At 42.2% G+C, this 21622-nt stretch overlaps 1 protein-coding gene across 1 annotated transcript; it reads left to right on the forward strand.

Annotated features, from left to right (window-relative positions):
- Positions 1-16856, forward strand: si:ch1073-126c3.2 (uncharacterized protein LOC555816 homolog). The gene is made up of 6 exons (XM_053875202.1): positions 1-89; positions 172-263; positions 3589-3703; positions 4540-4652; positions 4793-4907; positions 16130-16856. The coding sequence occupies exons 1-6, from the start codon at positions 47-49 to the stop codon at positions 16300-16302; spliced, it is 651 nt and encodes a 216-aa protein (XP_053731177.1). The 5' UTR covers positions 1-46; the 3' UTR covers positions 16303-16856.
- The last annotated feature ends 4766 nt before the right edge of the window (positions 16857-21622 follow it).

Genomic DNA, 21622 nt, shown 5'->3' on the forward strand with positions numbered 1-21622 from the left:
GTCCAAGTCAACAAAATCATCAGTTTTGTCTCGGGGACGGTGAAACATGGACATTAGATGGACGTTGCTGATTTTGTTCACACTCACAGGTAAATACTTTCAAAGTTTATGATGGAAAACATATCTTTTATGTTGTGATTCTACTTTCTTTGTATTGTTTTATTATTGCAGGGGTGTCGTTCACGGTTTCCCCAGATGAGAGTGGTCCACAAAATTGCAGCTCACAGCTTCAACTGTTCAACCGTATGCTTGCTGATGTGGAGGTCAGACACACTGATTATCCCAGTTTACCACACATTCACTTTAAATGATGATCTTTTTGCTTTGTTCTGTCACAGTCAGTTAGAAAAGTGCTTGACATTGACAGGTCAAGCTCAAGTGGACAGAGATCATGTGGCATCACAGTCATTAAATCTAAACTCCAAGTATCAGAACGACTTTGTAATGCAATATTTACTATGTATATCTATCTGCAATCTATTCTGCAACGTTGTAAATGATGAGAAAGAAAATCACAAGATTCCAATTTACATGGCCAATTCCACTGAAAAAAAAATGTGGCCAGTTTACTTCCTACAAGGCAGTCGTGTATTGCATGAATACTAAACTACCAGGATTTTTTTTAATCACGACCTGTCAGACCATCATTGCTCATCCTTGGTCCACTATAGTAAAATCAATCTTTTCTTTTCTCTGGCACTCTCAAAGGGACAACCATGACTGTTGTTTTATAACACGTTGACGGTTAGGACAGCGAACAAAGTCCATAGAGCAGGAGTCACCATCATGGTGCCAGTGTCACTGGTCCCCTCCTACTGACCGGCACCCTGTGTTGTCTTTTGGCACGTGACTGTGCAGTCAAATTGATTTGACAATTTTTTTTCTCTGTGTTTATTGGAAAGAACACAAAAATACCATCAGTTTCGTGGAGCTGCAGCTCTCACATTCCCAAATCACAGCACACACTCCACATATATAAAAACAATGAAACACAACATGCAGCAACACATGTACAAAATGACACGTACAAAATGTGAATAAATACAAATGAAGTGAGTAGACTGACATAACATCCCAAACCTGTAATGATTGGAAATAAAAAATACTATCAGTTTTGTAGTTTCAAGTTTATGTGCTCAACAGACCCACACAACTCAGTAGAAACACTCACAACTCAACACACTCGAACCTCGCCGACAGACCCAAACAACAACAAACACCCGCAACAAATACGCATTTTGACAACATTCATACACATGATGACGTCATGGTCAACGAGAGAAACACAGTGTCAAGTAAAGCCAAGTAAAACCCCCACAAAATAAAATATTTTTGGTGAAATTTAGATCTTGTTACACCATTGGTAATTACTGTGAAGAGTCAATAATACAAATTGCATTTACCATCCATAGTATAATGTATAAAGAGTTATTTGAGTACCATACTTATGGTAGTCTATCAAGCCACACAGTGCCATTGGAGTAGTTTGTGATTGCTCAACAGCTGGTGATCCCTGTTGCTGTCCCAAATGAGAAAATAAAATTAAAAGGCAGATTTTGAACTTTCCACCTATTACTCCACATTTTCAAGACCTCGTTGTGGTCTGGTCATCCATCATCTCTACTTTCTAGACAAACGTAAATGTACACTTCGTGGAGTCTGATTGGCACTTCAATTGGCATAGGAGATAGTAGGCACTGTAGGAATATACACCTTTAATGTATCTCCCGCGTGTTGTTTACTCTTGAGAATGACTACCAAAAACCCATAACTTAAAATCAAAAAGAATTTATTCCCTGACAGAGGAGTGTAATTACTCTAACAGAGCTCTGGGTCCACAACTACGCCTGACTGAGCCTTAGCTCCAGTGGTGTAGAGTGACAAAGACTATCTCTGGCCCTGACCCTTTTATTGCACATTTCAGTTCTTCTTGGGGCGTAGTCTCCACTGATTGGTCCTGGTCTCTTGGGATCACGGTTGCCATGGTGCCACTTTCCTGATCTGGTGTCAACACCTCTTGGTTTGAAGTGGTGTTGATTGTTGTTGCCCATTTCCTGGTCTTTTTTGGGGGGAAGGCTGTGAACAGATAATCCGGTCCTCTCCTCTGATTGGCTTGCTTCTGCTGGTGGACTGGCTCATCCCATCTCTGCCTGGCTCCATAGTTCATCCTCCTCACCCATCGCTGTCCCAGAGGTTCCTAATCTTCCACTTTCCTTCAGTTGAAGGAAGGTAGATGTTATCCCCACAAACACGGGCTCAGATCAGGCTGTTTGGATCGGTTCTGGGTTGGATGTCTCCTTTCATGGATCACTCTTCCATCCACGCATCTTTCCCACAGTATCCTTATCATACACACACCTCTCATACTGGATCAAATTGAGGTTACCTTATCCATTATCACTGGGTCTGTTGGATTCAATCTTTCATTAGACAACGCATTATAAAGGAGTTTATTCAATAGCAGATAACTTAATGTAACTTAATAGCAAAATACAGAGAGAGGCCATAAGCATGTGGAAGTAGAAACATTTAAATCTAGAATCTAAACTGGGGAAACCATACAAGTGGAGCAGAAGGAAAACCATATTTGGGGAATCCAATATCCATCTACAGACACTATCCAGGATTACTTCTAAACATTTGATCCAGACCTAAATGAATCCTCACCTAACGACTCTCCTACTTCCACCCAGCTGGGGGCTATGTGCAGAATGGCTGGTTTGTGAACCATGAAGATACGTCCTCATCAACTAGACCACACCTGAGCCCAATTACATTTGCAAGCCAAACATCAGCAAGTTTGTTTGTTTTTTCACATTTCTCTGAACAACCTTGTGAAATAAGTAGATATAAAAAGTAAGTTATGGTAATTAGCGTTATGTATTTCTTCAGTAGGACTTTCAGAAAATTGTTGATCCTCACTAGGAGAATGGGAGGAGAAAGGTCCCATATATAGACACCTGTTGAATGATGACCCTGTGTAAGTTAATTGCGAATGTGTTAACCTTGTTGTATTATTCACCTTTAAGGTAAAGTTGTCTCATGAGTTTGAATTTCTGCCAAAGATTGTTACGTCTTTCTTGACATTCATGAGTCAATTCTAAAATGTCAAATGTTCTTTTCATGTGATTAATTGTGTACCACAATCCTTAAATCTGTTCCTGTTAAAATATTTGTACTCTTTGTCACTCAGTCTTAAATTTGTTACCTATAAAAAAAAAAAAAAAAGAAAGAAATACATTGCTCGGTATAACTTCATTCTAAATATAATGACTTTTGTTGACTGTTTCAATGGATAAACATGTGAAGATGACATTTGTTTCACAACTAATGATAAAATATAGCCACTGAAGAGCAAGTCATTTACTGTATATGTGAACTCCATCCAGCGTCTCAGCGCCCATGCTCTGTCTGGGTCACTGTGGTTCCAGGACACAGTGTGTAAGGGTTGACGAGGTTTCATGAAACAGTGACCTGATTTTCTGAGGCCACCAGATGGCACAGTCTGCTGTAAAATGTTTGGACTTCAACAGCTAATTGAACAAGCCAGTGGCCCTAACTAGCTCTAACTTTTGCTCGAATCCACAGCTGGCAGACGCATGCTTCCCAAAGCCACCAACAGTGTGGAGCAGTCAGCAGCTGGCCATGATGCTTCTCCACATGAGGAACTTGAATGAAAAGATGCACAAACATCACCTAACAGGTGAGTCAGGTGGTCATGTTGCGGCTAACAAGAATCAGTAACCAGGGGATCAGTGCAGTACTTTGCAGTACGGGGAGGTCGCTCCAAACTCCTGATTCATGATACATTGTCCTCAGAGGTCAGTAGGTGGGACTCTTTAACATTGGCCCAACATAACAGCCATTATTTAAACAAAATTTCATTTTAGAACAGATTCAATTGTGTGTAAAAACTCATTAATAGATGACAAATAAGTAGCAAAAAAATGTGGACAGAAATGTTAACTTTGCCAGAGAGATTAATTGACCCAACAGACAGAACTGCGATGTGCAGAAATTCTGATAAAACGGTGTGAAAAAAAACACAATGGCATTTGGTTATGTGCATGTGTGTTCACATTTTTGGACTCACCTTGATAATCACATTTGAAGCCGAAATTTTCCCACACCGGAGCTGTGGCATTTAGCTTTCTAATCATCTTGTTTTCCTCTCTTTGTTTTGATGATGTGTTGCTCCGCACAAGTCTGGCTAACCTGTGGAGTCTGCACTGTGGTTTGGTTGCAAGATTGACCATGAGATGACAAGAGGCCTCACTTTTCTGTGTCACAAACATGAGATGCGTCTGATACGAGTGCAGAGTGAGCCATCCTGGCAGTTGAAGTGGCGGAGTTGGAGCTGCTAAATTTCTAATAGTGAATGTTTCCTCATACATTGACGATAACATGATTTTAGAGGAGTGAATGTCATCTATTGGCCTCTGAAAACAAACAATGTATCATGAAGCCTCATCATCTCATCTCTCGTCACAAGTACGTTAAATATTCAAAGAATAATAACTCTAACGTTCAAATTTGTAGAATGTGAAATGGCACAGCCGAAGAACTGCACTGCTTTGGAGGTTCCCGAAAATGGAGGACTGGCTTGTGTAACAATTGCAATGAGACGCTTCTGTCGACCTCTTTGCCACCACGTAATTATGTTTATTTCATTTTTTCTTCATTTTATCTTCAATAACAAAGTAGATTTTACATAGCTTTTTATATCATGGTTCCTGCAGTCCATTTTCCTGCACCAGAGCAGCAATTATCTCAGCCTCACTTTTCCCCTCAGGGTTATGATTTTGCCTTCATCAAAGGGAGTCCGACGTATGTGGAATGTAGCGAACAGACACGCTTCCGGTGGAGCACACAGTATGTGGGAGGAAACAAGGTGGCCGTCTGTCACTGTGAGTCCTTTACTCTGGAAGAGCTTTTAATGTTTTGCTTCAATAATACTCACTTTCTCAGAAACCATTTTTGAGCACATAATTTTAATAAATAAAACTCTAGTCACTGAAGTCAAATTACACCATTGAAGGCGTTGAATGTCAAAGAACTTCAAGCAACCTGTACAGATATTCATCCCTTCTCAAACCGATTGATAAGGATCATGAATCAGTCAATTAACTTAATTTATCCACTTGAGGTCACCGCATTCTGTGACTAAGATGGAAAACAAAATTCCGATAATCAGCGAGACGCATGTAACGATCATAGAGTATCTTTGTCGAACGCAGTCACTGCCGCCGAATGAGGTGCTTCAGGAGGAATGGTCTTGGGAGTCTGGCGGTCATAAAGGCAAATGGGGCTACGTATTCAAGTATGCGTCCTCTGAATAACGCCTGTACCAGCTGAACGCAGAAGAGGATCTGACCCCACTGACCAATCAAGCCGTGTTATCCTCCGGCGACTGGAATATTCTGCAGATGCCCATCACAAAGCTTCGAGCGGAAGAGAAAGAGACCAGTGAATTTGCTATCGCCCGGATGTGCAAAAACTCTGGATCAGGCCGCTGGTTCTACACAGCTACCCGTAGACTAACGGACCCGTCCTGCATCCATCCCACCACAGGGGAAAGAGGAGGTGGACGGTTGGATATCTGACCTGCTCCCGAAAGTGCTAAATACCATTGTATACCGTTTGTTGAGCCGCACTCTGGACTTTATGAAGATGACCCGATGAAAAATTATCACATGGTGTACAACTTTGTGAAAAAATATCAGCATCTCACTGATAAAAGAGGAGTCTGCCCTTCTAAACAATACAACTGTTCTATGCTGGTTTTTAAAGAGCGTTACGAGTTTACGAGTTTTTTTTTTTTTTTTTTAACTTCATGGTAAACTGTACTTTCATGTCTGTGGACAAAAAAACCTGTATGCTTGAAATCCATTGAATAACTCAGCTTTATTGCTTAAAGACAAAAAAAAACATGATGTGTCTTTTTTCACATCGTCCATTGCAGTGATAACATCACAGGTTTTCGTTTCCTCTTGATCTGAGGCATCGTCTCTTCATCGCTGGCAAGAGGCACAGTAAGCCATCGTGGGGATAAGACAATTTGTTTTTAGTTTTTTCTCATAACGGGTGTTGTATTCTCTGTATCGCCGATGTGAGGCGTGATCTCGTAACTCCACCTCAGAGATAAAGAGATACAGTGGGTTTTGTTTTTCTCTTCAATGGTGTCAAAGTAGTCTCTTCATCAGTATGGAGAGGGAGGACACCGTCAGTTTTGATGCGTTGATATTGTGCACGAGCGTTTGCATTATTCACAACGGATTGAGGGATGTTCAACTCTGCCAGAGTGTAGAGAAACTCATCCCAGCCTGCAGGCTTTAAAGACCTTTGTTTTGGTAGCGAGAGCTGCTTAAACAAATCGAGTATGTGTGAGCCTTTCACGGCGGCCCCTTTAAAAACAAATTCTCCCTTTGAATTCTAGACGTCTTTGTGGTCTGATCATTTTTGAGCAATATATTGGCCGTTTTTACGAGGGTGCAGTGTCAGAGTCACACGACATTGCTCATCTCGCCCCTGTTTTGTTAGGGTTAAATATCTTTGGAGGAGCGTGTTATATTTTTTTACTTTTTCATACGAATTCAAGGACGCATCGTTTAACACCTCTCTCATCTTCTCGTCCAAATCACTCACGGCAGATTCTCTAATGGATGAAGACGGTTCTTTTAGCAGACTGAGTTGCTGGGGTGAGACAAGATACATTTTTTTGCGTCCTCTTCATTTTTTCTATGTTGTCTGCTAGCCCCTGTTTGTGAGATCTCAGATGAGATTACCAATCAGTGGTATAGCCGCCGCCAACAGAGGAAGGATGAAGCCACCGGCTTGCTTGTTGAGCATCCGGCGTTTTCTCTTTATGCTATCCTTCTTATTAGACAGCAGTCGAATGTGTTTCTTCTGCTTCTTCAGTTTATTCTATATAAGTTCGTGAGCAGTATGTTACCTTTCAAGAGGTTCAACACAGAGCCTGGATAAAGTCCGGAGAGCTGTGGAGCAAAATGTCCTTTTTTTTGGGTGATGCGTAGAATAACCTTGTCAGCTGAAAGGCATTTGTCTTTATACGCTCCGACATCTTAGGCTGATGTTTTGGGTAGGTTGACCGTGTGACGTTGAGCGGGAAGCAGTCCTGTCCGGAGGCGCAGTCATTTCTGGACATTTGCCGTCAGATCCACGACTAAATACCCGTGGTTCTCGCTGGTTGCATCTTCAAAACTTTCCAAAAAAAGGTCTTTTTGGCTGGGGTAAATCTGATGAGCCAGTATTTTGATTTGTAACTTATCACCAGGATACTTAAAGAGCACAAAATAATTGATGTTCAAACTTATTGTCCGTGTGTGTTTACCTCGTAGACATAGATTCTCCGTTAACATGATGACATGCGTCGATGCTGCTTGTAAATCATAAACAACTTGACATCGGCATGCTCAGAAGGTTGAAAGATCACATCATCCAGAATGATTAAATGTGTTTTATTAGGAGGAAACAAATATTCATCTTCAAAAGAGTCAGGCAAACCTTCGATGAAACGATTGCGATTATTCATTTTTGGCAGTTCAGAATACATAACCCAAAACCAGTGGAGTTGGGACGCTGTGTAAATCGTAAATAAAAACAGAACACAATGACTTGCAAATCCCTGTCAACATATATTCAATTAAATACACGGCAAAAAAAAGATATTTAATGTTTGAACTGAGAAACTTTATTTTCTTTTGCAAATAATTATCAATTTAGAATTTAATGACAGCGACACATTGCAGAAATGTTGGCACAGGGGCATTTTTACTACTGTGTTACATCACCTTTCCTTTTAACAACACTCAGTAAACGTTTGGGAATTGAGGAGACCAGTTTTTTAAGTGTTTCAGGTGGAATTCTTTCCCATTCTTGCTTGATGTACACCTTAAGTTGCTCAACAGTCCGGGGTCTCTGTTGTCATATTTTACGCTTCATAATGCGCCACACATTTCCAATGGGGGACAGGTCTGGACTACAGGCAGGCCAGTCTAGTACCCGCACTCTTTTACTACGAAGCTACGCTGTTGCAACGCGTGCAGAATGTGGCTTGGCATTGTCTTGCTGAAATAGGAGGGGGCGTCCATGAAAAACACTTTGCTTGGATGGCAACATATGTTGCTCCAAAACCTATATGTACCTTTCAGAATTAATGGTGCCTTCACAGATGTGTAAGTTACCCAAGCCTTAGGCACTAATACACCCCTATACCATCACAGATGCTGGCTTTTGGACTTTGCGCCTATAACAGTCTAGATGGTTCTTTTCCTCTTTGGTCCGGAGGACACGACGACCACATTTTCCAAAAACAATTTGAAATGTGGACTCGTCAGACCACAGAACACTTTTTCCACTTTGCATCAGTCCATTTCAGATGAGCTCGGGCCCAGGAAAGCCGGCCGCGCTTTTGGGTGTTGTTGATAAATGGAGATTTAACTTGCACTTGCAGATGTAGCAGCAAACTGTAGTGACTGACAGTGGTTCTCTGAAGTGCTACTGAGCCCATGTAGTGATGTCCTTTACACAGAGATGTCGGTTTTTGATGCAGTACCGCCTGAGGGATCGAAGTTCAATGTTGGTTTTAGGCCTTGCCGCTTACGCACAGTAATTTCTCCAGATTCACTGAACCTTTTGATGATTTTATGGACTGTTGATGATGAAATCCCTAAATTCCTTGCAATAGCTCATTGAGAAATGTTGTCCTTGAACTGTTCGACAATTTGCTCACGCATTTGTTCACAAAGTGGTGACCCTCGCCCCATCCTTGTTTCTGAATGACTGAGCACTTCAGGGAAGCTGCTTTTATGCCCAATCATGGCACCCACCTGTTCCCAATTGGCCTGTTAATAAGTGTTTAATGGGCATTCCTCAACTTCCTCAGACTTTTTTGCCACTTGTGCCAACTTTTTTGAAACATGTTGCAGGCATCAAATTCCAAATGAGCTAGTCTACCAGTTCTAACGTTAAGTATCTTGTTTTTGCCGTGTATTCAATTGAAAATAAGTTGAAAGGGATTTGCAAATCATTGTATTCTGTTTTTATTTACAATTTAAACAATGTCCCAACTCCACCGGTTTTGGGTATTGTATATTGGCTGAATACAAGAATAAATCCATACAATATTTTGAGGTACAGAGTCCATGACAAGATTATCATATTGCAATACATGTTGGCAGAAGAAGGTCTTACCGAAGCCTGAGGGACCGACAACCAGACAATAAAAAGGGGTTTGAAACCTGAAATCATAATCAACCTCCTCCATCATTTTTTTTTTTTTAGTATCCAAAAGGTAGTGTCTTACCGCCCGTGAGCAAACGTTCTTCTTATGGTGCACAATGCTGTGTTGCGGCCTCTCGATCTCACCTTCAGCTCCACCCTGAATGTATCCATCCACCAGATCTCTGACGCTGTCAAAATTGATCTGCTGACTACACTCCCACGTCTGAGTAATACCTTTCACTTTCAAGACGGACTTTTTCCCTCGCTTCGTCCTTTAAGCATAGGTTTTGGGCCCTGCAGACACAAACTCCTCAATGCTATCGCCATCCAACTCGTCCGTCAACTTACCAATATAGTGACTGAGCTTTAAAGGCGTGTCACCCTCTCTCACCACATAGATCAAGCCGTCTGTGTCAACGTAGAGAAGACTGCTTTGCATCATCTCCACGCATCTGTGAAATTTCAGACGAATATACGCCGTGGTGAATGCTGCAACAAAAATATTAGTGGCCTTGTTGGGGGGACAGAGGGTTCTGTACCTCCACTGAATCAGAGCCTTCTTTTCATCCAAAGCGGAAAAGTATCTGACATCATATTTGCCTGATTTGCCTGATAATTTTGCACACTCTGTAGCCCTTCTCCAAGGCTTTGTTGAGCTCGGCCGTGACCCATATGCCTGTCAAGGTTCGCTCATGATCATTGTGCAGGCAGGGACCCTGTTGAAAATTTGCAGCTGCGCACGTCCTGCACAATGGAAAGATCTATTTTCCTCCCAGACCCTTGTAAGGGAGGACTGGCAGGTACAACCCCCTAGGAGGTAACACCACAGCGTAAATCAGGCCAAAATACTCCGTGGGATCTCGAAAATCCCTGAGAATGATGGTGTGATGGCCCAGGGGATAATCTGAGGTGGCGTTAATGGAGGGATACAATGAGGTGAAATCAACATAGTACACTCTCTCATTAGGTTTAGCAGTGTATCTCAGCCTAAAGGCGTTTGTCCTACCTCCGTAGAAAGCGTTTTGGGGGTTGAAGGGCTGAGGTGGTTTTGAAATAATCCAGAAACTCTTTAAGTTCCGGGTATGATTTCTTCAGAGCCTCCCATTGATGTTCCCACATGACTGTGAGACGCACGCCATGCTCAACCTCCAGCGTGGCTGCATAAAAACTCCTCCCTGAATATGGAACAGCCTTTTTGCCAGAATATCCACATCATTTTTACAGTAATGTACAGCCTCTGCCTTCAAATCAAACCTTCCAAGTTTCCCGATCGTACCAACAGTAGAACTCTACCTGTTCAGAAGTGGTCATTTGATCAACACCATGTTTAGCGGGTGACGAATAAGCCCCGATGTAGTGCAGACGATCTTCTGAGCTAAATTGGTGTGGAAAATAACCTTTTCTGTGATCATCAAAACCTAATGCTTTAGGCGTATCACAGAGTCGAATCGTGAGAAAAGAAAGTGAATCCATAAGTTTCAAACGATAATGAGGATCCTGCAGACAGAGTATTTTACTACCCATCATGATAAGACGATCAGTCACTCATCATCACTCATTTTTTTGGCAAGAATTTCATTGTCTAGAGTTTTTTCAAGTTTTCTCTTTCCCCCTCCGCATGGGTTACGAGCTATTTGAACCAAAAACACAATATCGCTGTTTGAACAGATATCCCCTCAGACTGTACAATGCATTCTAGCAGACCTTCAAAAGCCGGGGAGATGTTTGCACCCTCATTATCATCCACCACAATCATGTTGTGGTCTTGCATATGACCGGCTACAACCTCAATTTGAACTCTATCCTGTCGATTCTCTTACTTCATCTGCCATGTCATGGAGCTGTACAAGCATGTTTCTGTGGAGTTCAGCCATGTTAGGTACTTGATGCCGCGGAGGGATAACGAATCTGCGTCTCAGACGTACAATTTGAACGCTCAGCGTTCTCTTGAACCCTCCCTACACCATGCTGGACTGGTGAGTTCCGTTCAGTTTCGTGATAATCTGAAGCCTCAGAAGTTACATCTGAAACGTTTACAGGTTCTTTGGGTCTGTTTGAAGGGAAAATATTATACTCTGGTTGAAGATGCCTCGACGCTTGACTGTGTACTGCTCCCTGATAATGAAAGATTAGTGGCTATACTGCTTATTGAATCATGCGCTGAGCAAATACTGCTATCATCTTCGTCACTAGACGAATACAGTTTTCTTCGTCACTACTGGAGTAAATCCTGCTATCCTCATCTATGCTAGCGATTAAATGGTCAATTATGTCAGCAATCTCATCCTCTATGAAATCTAATCATGACAGCTGTGATGAATTGATTTGGTCATCCATCGTATTTACATAGCTGTGTTACAGGAACAGGTTTAAAAAATATGTTCTATCAGTGACTAGTGTTGCCTCCGTCTTCTTCTTGTATGACGGTTGGAAACCAATTTGCGGGCATGAGGCGCATAACGGTATATTACGAGCCCCTTATGACATCTGTCCCAATGCGCGTCACATCTGTGCACACTAACCCATTGTTCAGGTTCAGATATTCGTGAACCTAGCGCTGTGTGGTGATCTCTCTTGCAGCCCGATGGGCGACCCCTCTCCTTGCCACAGCGGACGTCAATGCTGGGGATAGAGAATAATTCAATATAAATTCAGATTCAGTATAAACTAAATAAACATAACACATACAACACCCTGAAAAATGATGCTGAGAGGTGAAAACTTGCTCATGTGAAGCATGAATTAATCAAACATGTCAACATGAATTAAAAATAGAGAAAAAAAATTGAAAAAAAAATTTGTCAACATGAAAAAAAAGATAAAAATAAAATGAAAAACTAGCAATAATTCAATTTAAAAATAGGAAAAAAAATTAAAAATTAGAAATGAAATAAAATCAAACATGTCAACATGAATTAAAAATAGGAAAAAAAAACTAGAAAAGCATTTGTAGAAAAATAAAATACACGTCAACATGAATTAAAAATAGAAAAAAGTGAAAAAAAGATAAAAAATAAACTAAAAACAAAATTCAATTAAAAAATAGAAAATAAAAAATATAAAATGAAATAAAATCAAACATGTCAACATGAATTAAAAATAGAACAAATTGTAAAAAAAATTGTAAAAGAAAAGAAATAAATACAAATAAAATTAAAAAAACTAAAACTAATTCATTTGAAAAAAAGAAAAAAATTAAAATAGAAATAAAATCAAATAATTAAAAATAGAAAAAAAGAAAAATATAGAAAAACTAAAATAAAAACTAAAAATAATTCAATTTAAAAATAGGAAAAAAAAATCAAAAATTAAAAATCAAACATGTCAGCTTGAATTAAAAATAGAAAATAAATAAATAAACTCGTCTTCTCTCCGAAGTCTCCTTCTTTCCTGACTGGTTCCCCTTGTCCGCTGCGGGGTATGAGGTGGCGTGATGAAGGCCTGGTCCTCTAGAACTGGTGGTGGCTGCGGCGGAGGTGGTGGCGGTGGAGAGGACGCAGATGGTGCTGTTACAGATGGACTCGGGGTAGTTGGTCGGGGTGTAATGGATTGAGGAACCGGGCAGGATGAGAATGACTGTGCAGGGGGGAATTTCAAAGCCCTTGGTCTGAATGGGGTTGAAGAGCCAGACTTGACTTGATCTGACAAGATTTTAACAGAACTGCTTTACCCCCTGTGCTTGTCCTGGACCCGACTCTCTTGTCCAGAATTCAGTGGTTCTGTAACAAAACAACAACAACAACAAAAAAAAAAATGTCAAAAACAATGTTAAATGTTGGTTAATCTTCAACCCTCTCTCTCCCTCCATTTTGTGCAGTTTCCACCTCCCCCCAACGCACACACACACCCACTCATCTCTCTCTTTCTCACTCGCTCTCTTTATCTCCCAACGCACACATACACACACACACACACAACTTTCTCTCCATGGCACGTATCTCGCGGCTGACCAACAGTAGACTTAGACGTCATTCATATGAAACACTGGCAGGTTTTTACAAACTCCTCAGTCTGTCAAAGCAGTCAGCGTGTAAGCATCGTACAGCGGCCTAGAGGCTTGTTGTTGTAAAAGCACAAACAACACTCACCGAACGCTTGAACCGAAGTAAACGCTGCGGCTGAACTTCTCTTAGATGTCTTAGCCGCATCTGCCGAGCGAGAGGGGTCAGTTATTTTGGAACGTCCAGACTTCTGACGTTTCCTGTTTTCATCCTCCGCGGGGGTAGAGAGAGAAGAACCGCATTCCTTGCCGTTCTGCACGATCCCGGGGGCTTCACCACGATAAACGCCGCTGGACTGGGCCGTTTGGTCGGGAAAAGGTCTGTTCATCAGTTCTTCAAGCTCATCTGTTTCGGTCAAATCAGTTTAAAAAAAAGAGCATTTCCTCAATCAACCATCTAAAATTGGAAACTGAATTAAAAAATAAGTACAATAAGTATCAAACACAGGCAAATTGGTGGCCTGTTGCTGCTGCTGCTGCTGAATGTCCATCAAACTCAAGACATGCTCTGCAAAAACCAAAAGAAAGTTCAATGTTTGATTGTACATCAGCATGCTCAAACGTATGAATGTATGTATGAATGTTAGTACATACTCACTCATGGTTGAAGTCTTTGTTAGCTGTCGTTAACGATGCAAGTAGGTCTGACGGAGGGCTTGCAGGAGCGTTCCGAAGACGATTGATGCAAAGGATTTCACCGTCTTATATGTACGATTTATTTATTTTTTTCGTCTGGGAATCACTGGGTTTTCTCTGCCAAGCAGTTGTGTAAGTCTGACCTCACGCACACACACTGGGAGTCCATGTGTCCACGTGTCTTGACCATACCCTGTATAGAAGCGAGTCAACACTATTTTGGCCATACCTACGCATATTGCACGGAACATTAAAAACCCACTGCTGCGACCAGCCCATGTAAATTATAATCTTGTCCTGGATCCAGTCTCTATATAGCACCTATAGCTATAAAACCATCAACACACAACACAACCCCCGCAACACATACACACACACACACACACACACACACACACACACACACACACACACACACACACTGTCCTCAACTATCAAACCATCAACACCCACCAAAATGGCCTTCATTCACACACAAACACACACACACACACACATCTTCCACACGGTACATCTGCCACATAAATCCTGACCGTGCTGACCTCCTTCAAACTTCTTGATCTCTTTTTCTTATATCATATATCATATATATGTATATTATTTCATTTATATCCATTTTATATCACATTTATTTGAAATGGGTGTGGCTTTGCAGTTTAATATTAAAGAGGGCGGGACTTTGGAATTGTGGCCCCTATAATCTCTCTGACGAACTGACAGAGTGTATTACTGACTACATAAATTTCTGTGTGGACTCAAATGTCCCAACAAGCACTGTGTGAAATGTTACCCTAACAACAAACCATGGGTAACAAAGGACATCAAAAACATCTTAAATAATAAAAAGAAGGCTTTCAGAGAAGGCAATATGGATGAGCAGAGGATTATTCAGCGTGAGCTGAAGTTGAAAATCAGGGAGGCCAAGGAAAGCTACAGGAGGAAGCTGGAATATAAACGCAAGACAAATAATATGCAGGAGGTCTGGAGTGCCATGAAAACCATCACTGGCTACAGACCGAAGAGCAGCAAGGTCGTTGAGGGACACAAAAACAGGGCCAATGAGTTGAATGTGTTTTTCAACAAATTCGACACAGAGGCACCAGTCCACCCCCTAACCATCAACAACAACGATCCCTACTGCGGTCTGTGCCCTATCAGTGCCCTCGGATCTCCTGACACCTCCCCTCACCCCGGATCTTCTCCCATTCTCCTGTGAAAGTACTGGACCCCCAGCTCACACCTTCACCCAACCTCACGTCACCTACGTCACAGCTCAAACAACAGACCTCACCAACCCCTCCTCCCCACCAGGGCCAACACTTTGCCAAGTCAGGAATCAGCTGAGAGCCCTCCACTCAGGCAAGGCAGCGGGCCCGGATGGATTCTCAGTCAGCTCCGGCTCATGGTCACAACATCTCTGGACCCCCTCCAGTTCGCCTACCAGCCCCACCTGGGAGTAGATAATGCCATCATCTACCTGCTGAGCTGGGTCGACACACACCTGGACCAGCCTGCCAGCTTGGTGAGAATCATGTTCTTGGATTTCTCCAGCGCCTTTGATACCATTAGGCCAGCTCTGCTGGGGATGAAACTGACGGAGATGCTGGTCAATGCCTCCCTTGTGTCCTGGATTATGGACTACCTAACAGGTAGACCACAGTACGTGCGCCTGCAGGGCTGTGTGTCAGACGCAGTAGTTAGTAATAGCGTAACGTTCTGTTTTCTGTGGTCTGCTGGGGCAGCAGATTAAGGGTGTCGGACACTAACAGACTCAACAAACTCATCTGCGAAGCTGGTGATGTGGTGGGGTGAAACTGGACTACTTGGAGACGGTTATGGAGAGAAGGATGCTCCTGAAACTAAGCAGCATCCTGGGCAACATCACCCACCCCCTCCATTAGCTCCTGGTCCAATACAGAAGCACATGGACCAACAGACTGAGACTACCCATCTCAAAGACCGAGCGCCACAGGAGGTCCATTCTTCCAGTGGCAATAAAAACATATGATTAATTCGTGAAAAAATTATAATGAAGGATTCTTTGGCTGGGTTTTCTGTTCTTGATTCTGCATTTTCTTCCACATTGTTTTCTAAGCACTTTTGTATCGCTTTTTTTGTACTTTATAATATTATTTCTTTTTAATTTATTGTGATATAATTTATATCTGTACAGAGCATTTTTACGAGCACAATTTCCCTTGGGATTAATAAAGTTTTCTGATTCTGATTCTGATTGTGTTTGTCTCTCAGGGTCAAGACTTCCACCTCAAACTGGCAATATGTATTTCCCAAAATCTCAAAACTGTCTGACCACAAAGCAAAGCAGCGAACTGACTCAGAACATCTTGGAAGATCTGATCTCAGAGGTCAAACGTCAAGGAATCGATGGAGCAGCTGAGTCTGCTTGTCTCCTCTGCGGGTAAACACCAGGAGTCCAAGATGATCTGGTCAATTTACTCTCAATCATTCATGTGATTCAATCTTTAAAAAGAATCCACCTTTTTCACCAATAATTAATTTTGTCAAAAATAAATTCTGAAAAACCCTTTCCTTTTTGGACCTTGCAGCCAATTATGCAATGCGCAGTTTCAGTGGCAAGACCGGGGGGTTTCATTTCTTACATTGATATACAGTAACTGGATGTAGCGCTCTGCCTTTTGCACTGTATTGTGTTCAATGAAACGACATTTGACTGATCACAAGATTTAGTTCTGGTTTCTGTTGATGATTTGTTGTTGACACTGTTTCCTTGATAACCTCCAATGAGTATGGGAACCATCTGCAGGGCAGTAGAAAGTCTCAAATATGTGTCTAAGGTCAAGAAGTTACTGAAGGAATTTGCTTTTATTAGTATATCTTTATAATTGTGTTCTGATCTCTGGGAGCCAGAGCCTCACTGGATTCTGTGCACACAGGGTCTAAGGACTGCTCTCCAACTGTACAATTGTTTTTCAATAAATTTCTTGCTTTGCTCAAACTCATCCAGGTTTCAGTTATTATAGTCTCACTCAGTGCAGTTAGTACACAATCATTTTGATCTATATCACAATATCTTCGTCTTCTTTTTCTTTCGGCTTCTCCCTTCGGGGGTCACCACAGCGGATTGTATTCCTCCACCTCTCCTCTGTACACGTCTGAACCATCTCAATCTCGCCACTCTGGTTTTGTCTCCTCAACACCTGACATGTGCTCTCCCTCTGATATACTGGTTCCTGATCCTATCCATCCAGCTCACATCCAGAGAGAACCTCAGCATCTCCCACCTTCATTATCTGTGCATCCTGTAACTTCACCTGTCGACTTGGGTCCCTCTCATTCACACGTATATTTTCTGTCTTACTGTGGCTAACCTTCATTCCTCGTCTTTCGAAGGCATACCTCCACCTCTTCAGCTTATCTCCCACTTGCTCCCTGTTCTCAGCACAGATCACAATGTCATCTGCAAACATCATCGTCCAAGGGGTGTTGGAGAAGAACTTAATATATCTCATTGGAAACGTGCAACAGTTAAGTTAAAGTATGATCTGTTTCCTAACACCAAAGGAATGATGAACTGTGGTTCACCCATGCTGGACTCAGTTTAACAGTTTAACATTAATAGCTACTTTTGCAACAGAACGTTCAGCTGAGTATCCATGTACGTAAGACGCAGGATATCTAGCGTCTGTAAGTTCAGGTCATGATGGCCCAGCCAAGCGTCCTGGATTCAGGGAAAACATTTCACACTTCCAGTGATCAGGTATTCTAATACGGTCATGTGTTTGTGCGTAATATTATGTGTTGGATTCAAGGAACGCCCTTGGTCCTGTTGTGTATTGGATGGTTTAATGGATTTGACAAACGCCCTCGGTCCAATCTGTATTTAATGTGTCTGTACTTTGACTTCTTTGATGCTGACCACTGATGCTGACCGTTGACAACTAGATGCTGATGCTGATGTGGAATAAATTAAGTCTGCATCCCATGACCTCTGTGGTCGTTATGGATCTCCTCCTGCGCTCTGGTTTTGTGGAACCCACTGACCGGACAACATGATTGGCACCCATTCATGTGGGAACATAATGACACCTAAACGGTCTCACCGAAGATTGAGTGTTTGACTCGATCGCTGCAGCGCAAGGGCACTTGAGGTAAGATACCGTTCTCTTCCTTTATGTGCTGCTGGGTGAGAGCTGGATACAGAATCAACCTCACGGCCAAAGAACCAAATTTAGAGATTGGGGAGAGAGGAGCACAGTGGTAGCGTCAAATTGATCTATATACATAGTACCAAAAATAATTTGATACTGAGAAGCACTTGTGTACTCAGAAGTGCTTGTGTATTTTGAGAAAGCGCTGTAAATTGAAATGCACTTGTGATGTTGAGACATGGGTGTATTGTTTGTTTACTGCACAGGCCTTGATGCCTGAGGTTGTTTTTCCGGTGAATGAAAGACACAGGGTTGTGTTTAAGAGATTCGGGACGTAATGGGCCCATGGGCTCCAGCCAAAAAACTGGACATGTCATAGCTGCCCTAGGCCTGATTCAGGTGCAGGTGATTGCAGGCCGACAGAAGGCACGGACAATGAGATTAAAGGATTTAATAAACAACAATGTACAATATAGAAGACGGAGACAGGAACTAAGGACGCCAGAACCCAAAACACGAACTGGGATATACACAGAGGGACTGGGGAAAAATCTGCAAAATAAGAGAGGTGAATTAATATCAACCTGCAAAAAGGAGAACAGATAAACACTCGGATAACAACACGAGGTCCAATTAACTTAAAGCGCTGCGTGGAGGAGAAAGCAAAGTTTTCTTGGCACAAAACGGACAGAGCTGCTAGTTGTGTGTGTGTGTGTGTATTATGTCCCCAGTCTAGGGGGAAGGTGGACACAACATGATTGTTTCCATTCTCCAAGCACTCCAGCAGCTGTGAGGGGAAATTTAACATAAATTTATTCAGCGCTAACACAAAGCAACCATTTCTCTGCAAAGTGAAACAAAAGTAAAAGACACAGTCCACAAACAAAGAAACAAATTTCCCTTCCTTCTCGAGTCAGAAGTGGCAAACAAAAGTTCTTGACATACACTAAACTAAGAATGCTTGTAGAAACGTAAATTGAGGGATTTTACACGAATGAAATGCATTGACAAAAAGGAACAAAACAAAAACTCTGAATACCAACTCTGAGGAACATCCACACAACAGAACAATCACAAGACCACGGAACAACACCTGCTGCTGGCTTGGGAGTGGTTGGAGAAGAGAGAGAGAGAGAGCAGGTAGCAGCTACAGGTACTTGTAGGCATCTCCACTCCCTCTGATAGGCTGCACTCCGGCTCCAGCAAATCAGCGTCCATCTGGCCACACCCACCACCACACACTGCAGGAAGCAGAAACTGCAGTCTTCTGTTAAAAGGCAATATGACCCTGGGGTCATAACAGTATGCGTGCAATCATGACATGTGGTTGATATAGCATATCTTTGTGTGCACCTCAACTGTTAAACTGTTGGCCCAAACACTTATACCAATCAATCACTGGAAGACACTGTTAGGACAGCTAAAACAGAGGCTCATAACACTGAATTCATATAAACATAAGTGAATACAACAAAATACAAAATGAATGAAAAACACTTGGGAACTTGGGCTCATCTCCAACTGAGATGAGCCCAATGAAGACGTTGTCATCCGCAAACTTGATCAGCTTCACGGACTCATGGCTGGAGGTGCAGCAGTTAGTGTACAGAGAGAAGAGCCATGGAGAGAGAACAGATGTTGAGGGTCCGACTGTCGGAGACAGTCATCCGCAGCCGCACACGCTGACTCCGGCTGGTCAGGAAGTCTGTAATCCATCTACAGAGGGAGTCAGGCACGTTGAGCTGGCAAAGCTTGTCTTCAAGCAAAGATGGAAGAATCCTGTTAAAGGCAGAGCTGAAGTCTACAAACAGGATCCTGGCATAGGTTCCTGTTCTAGGTTCTAGGAAGAAATCAGTGATATCTGCCATCTGCAATGTCAGGTCGTAATGGTCCAGCCAAGCGTCCTGGAGTCAGGGAAAACTTCTAAAACTTCCAGTGACCGGACATTCTTATATGGTCATGTGTTTGTATGTAATATTGTGTGTTGGATTCGAGGAACGCTCACGTCCAATTGTGTATTGGATGGTTTAATGGATTCAAGGAATGCCCTTTGTCAAGTCTCGTATTTTTTGTCAAGTATTTAGTGTATCTGTACTGTCACTTCTTTGATGTGTCCAATTAACCTAGTGACCTTGTCTTTGGGCTGTAGGAGGAAAACGGAGAACCTAAACAAAACCCACGCACACATGAGAAGTCCATGCAGACAGGTGGTCCGACCCAGGCATCGAACATGTGTCCGTAACTTTATTAATGATACACAAAATATCTCCACAATGTGTCGACTCAATATCCTTTCCCTAACTACTGTGGCTGTGACTATGACTTCTGCAAACTTTTCAGTCTGACCTCAATTAAGGCTCCTTCCAGACATCTGCCATTCATCCACGGATGATTGGCACTGGCTTAACAGGGCCATTACTTCAAACATCCCATGGTCTTCGGTAGAACAATACATATTGTGAGTGAACAATACCGTGAAGACATTAAACATACTCTGAATCTTACTTTTTAGATGTATTCTGTGTATGTGCTTCTTGTAATGTTCAACCATCAGTCTGCTATCCAGATTCCATGTGCACAAGGAAAGAGACACAAATCATCCTCATAACTCAGCTGAGTAATTTGGGGCACAGTTTCAAACATTTCATGCAGGAGCTTTTCCCCTGAAAAACAGCACAAGTGGTGAAGGAAACCACAAAGAGAATGCTGGGTGCCTCGCCTGGAAAAGGAAAGGAGGTCAGGGAGAGTTGGAGGTGGAGCGATGACGTTCAGGAAAATATCAGGAAAAGGAAGGACACAAAGAAAATGAGGGATAAGCTAAGAAATGACGAAAGCAAACAATACCTGGAATGCAGACATGGGGCAAAGAGAGAGGTTGCTAAGGCAGTGGCTTTGAGGGAGTTGTGTGAAAGACTGGAAAGCAAAGTAGAGAAGGATGTACTCTGGATAGCCAGCCACATCGAGGATGGGCCAGGAAAGGATGTGAAACAGGTTAAAGAGACACCATGTCATGTCTGCACTTTGTTTGTATGTCTTTGTATTTTCCATGATTGTCTCATGCTTTTATTTTGTGATTCCCGGTTGCTCTTCTGTTTCCTCTTCCTTCCATCCCTTCAGCTTCACGGGCAGCACAGCTGGCGTTCATTTCATCATAAACCTTCCATGGATATCAACTCCTCAACGTCAGTTTGTGCTGCCAGATGGTTGCTTCCTCTTCTTCAATGACTACACCTCAGATACGTGTATACCTATATACAGTGCATACATAGGTACAGTACACGCAGAATATAGCTCCATTTAAAAAAGGCCATCAAACTTAATATATAGAATCAGTGTGACCTTTCACAGTCTCCCAAGTCCTCCAAGATCAAGTTCAAGAACTCAGAGAGGTGATTTGACAGTGCCACAAAAAAGTTGGCAGATTCTGCCAATTATACCTACGAGTATACCATTATGCCATATCTTGACTATCTATGACTTCAGTTTGGGAAGACAGAGGTTTTTAGCAGGGTCAGGATCTGGGTGGCTTGAGCTGTACGAGACATTCAGTCCACAGATGTTTAAAAAATACACAAAAAATACAAAAATGGTGTGTTTGTACTTTGATTTACAG

The sequence above is a fragment of the Synchiropus splendidus genome, chromosome 9 (genome assembly GCF_027744825.2).
Source record: "Synchiropus splendidus isolate RoL2022-P1 chromosome 9, RoL_Sspl_1.0, whole genome shotgun sequence".
Taxonomy (NCBI): Eukaryota; Metazoa; Chordata; class Actinopteri; order Syngnathiformes; family Callionymidae; genus Synchiropus; species Synchiropus splendidus.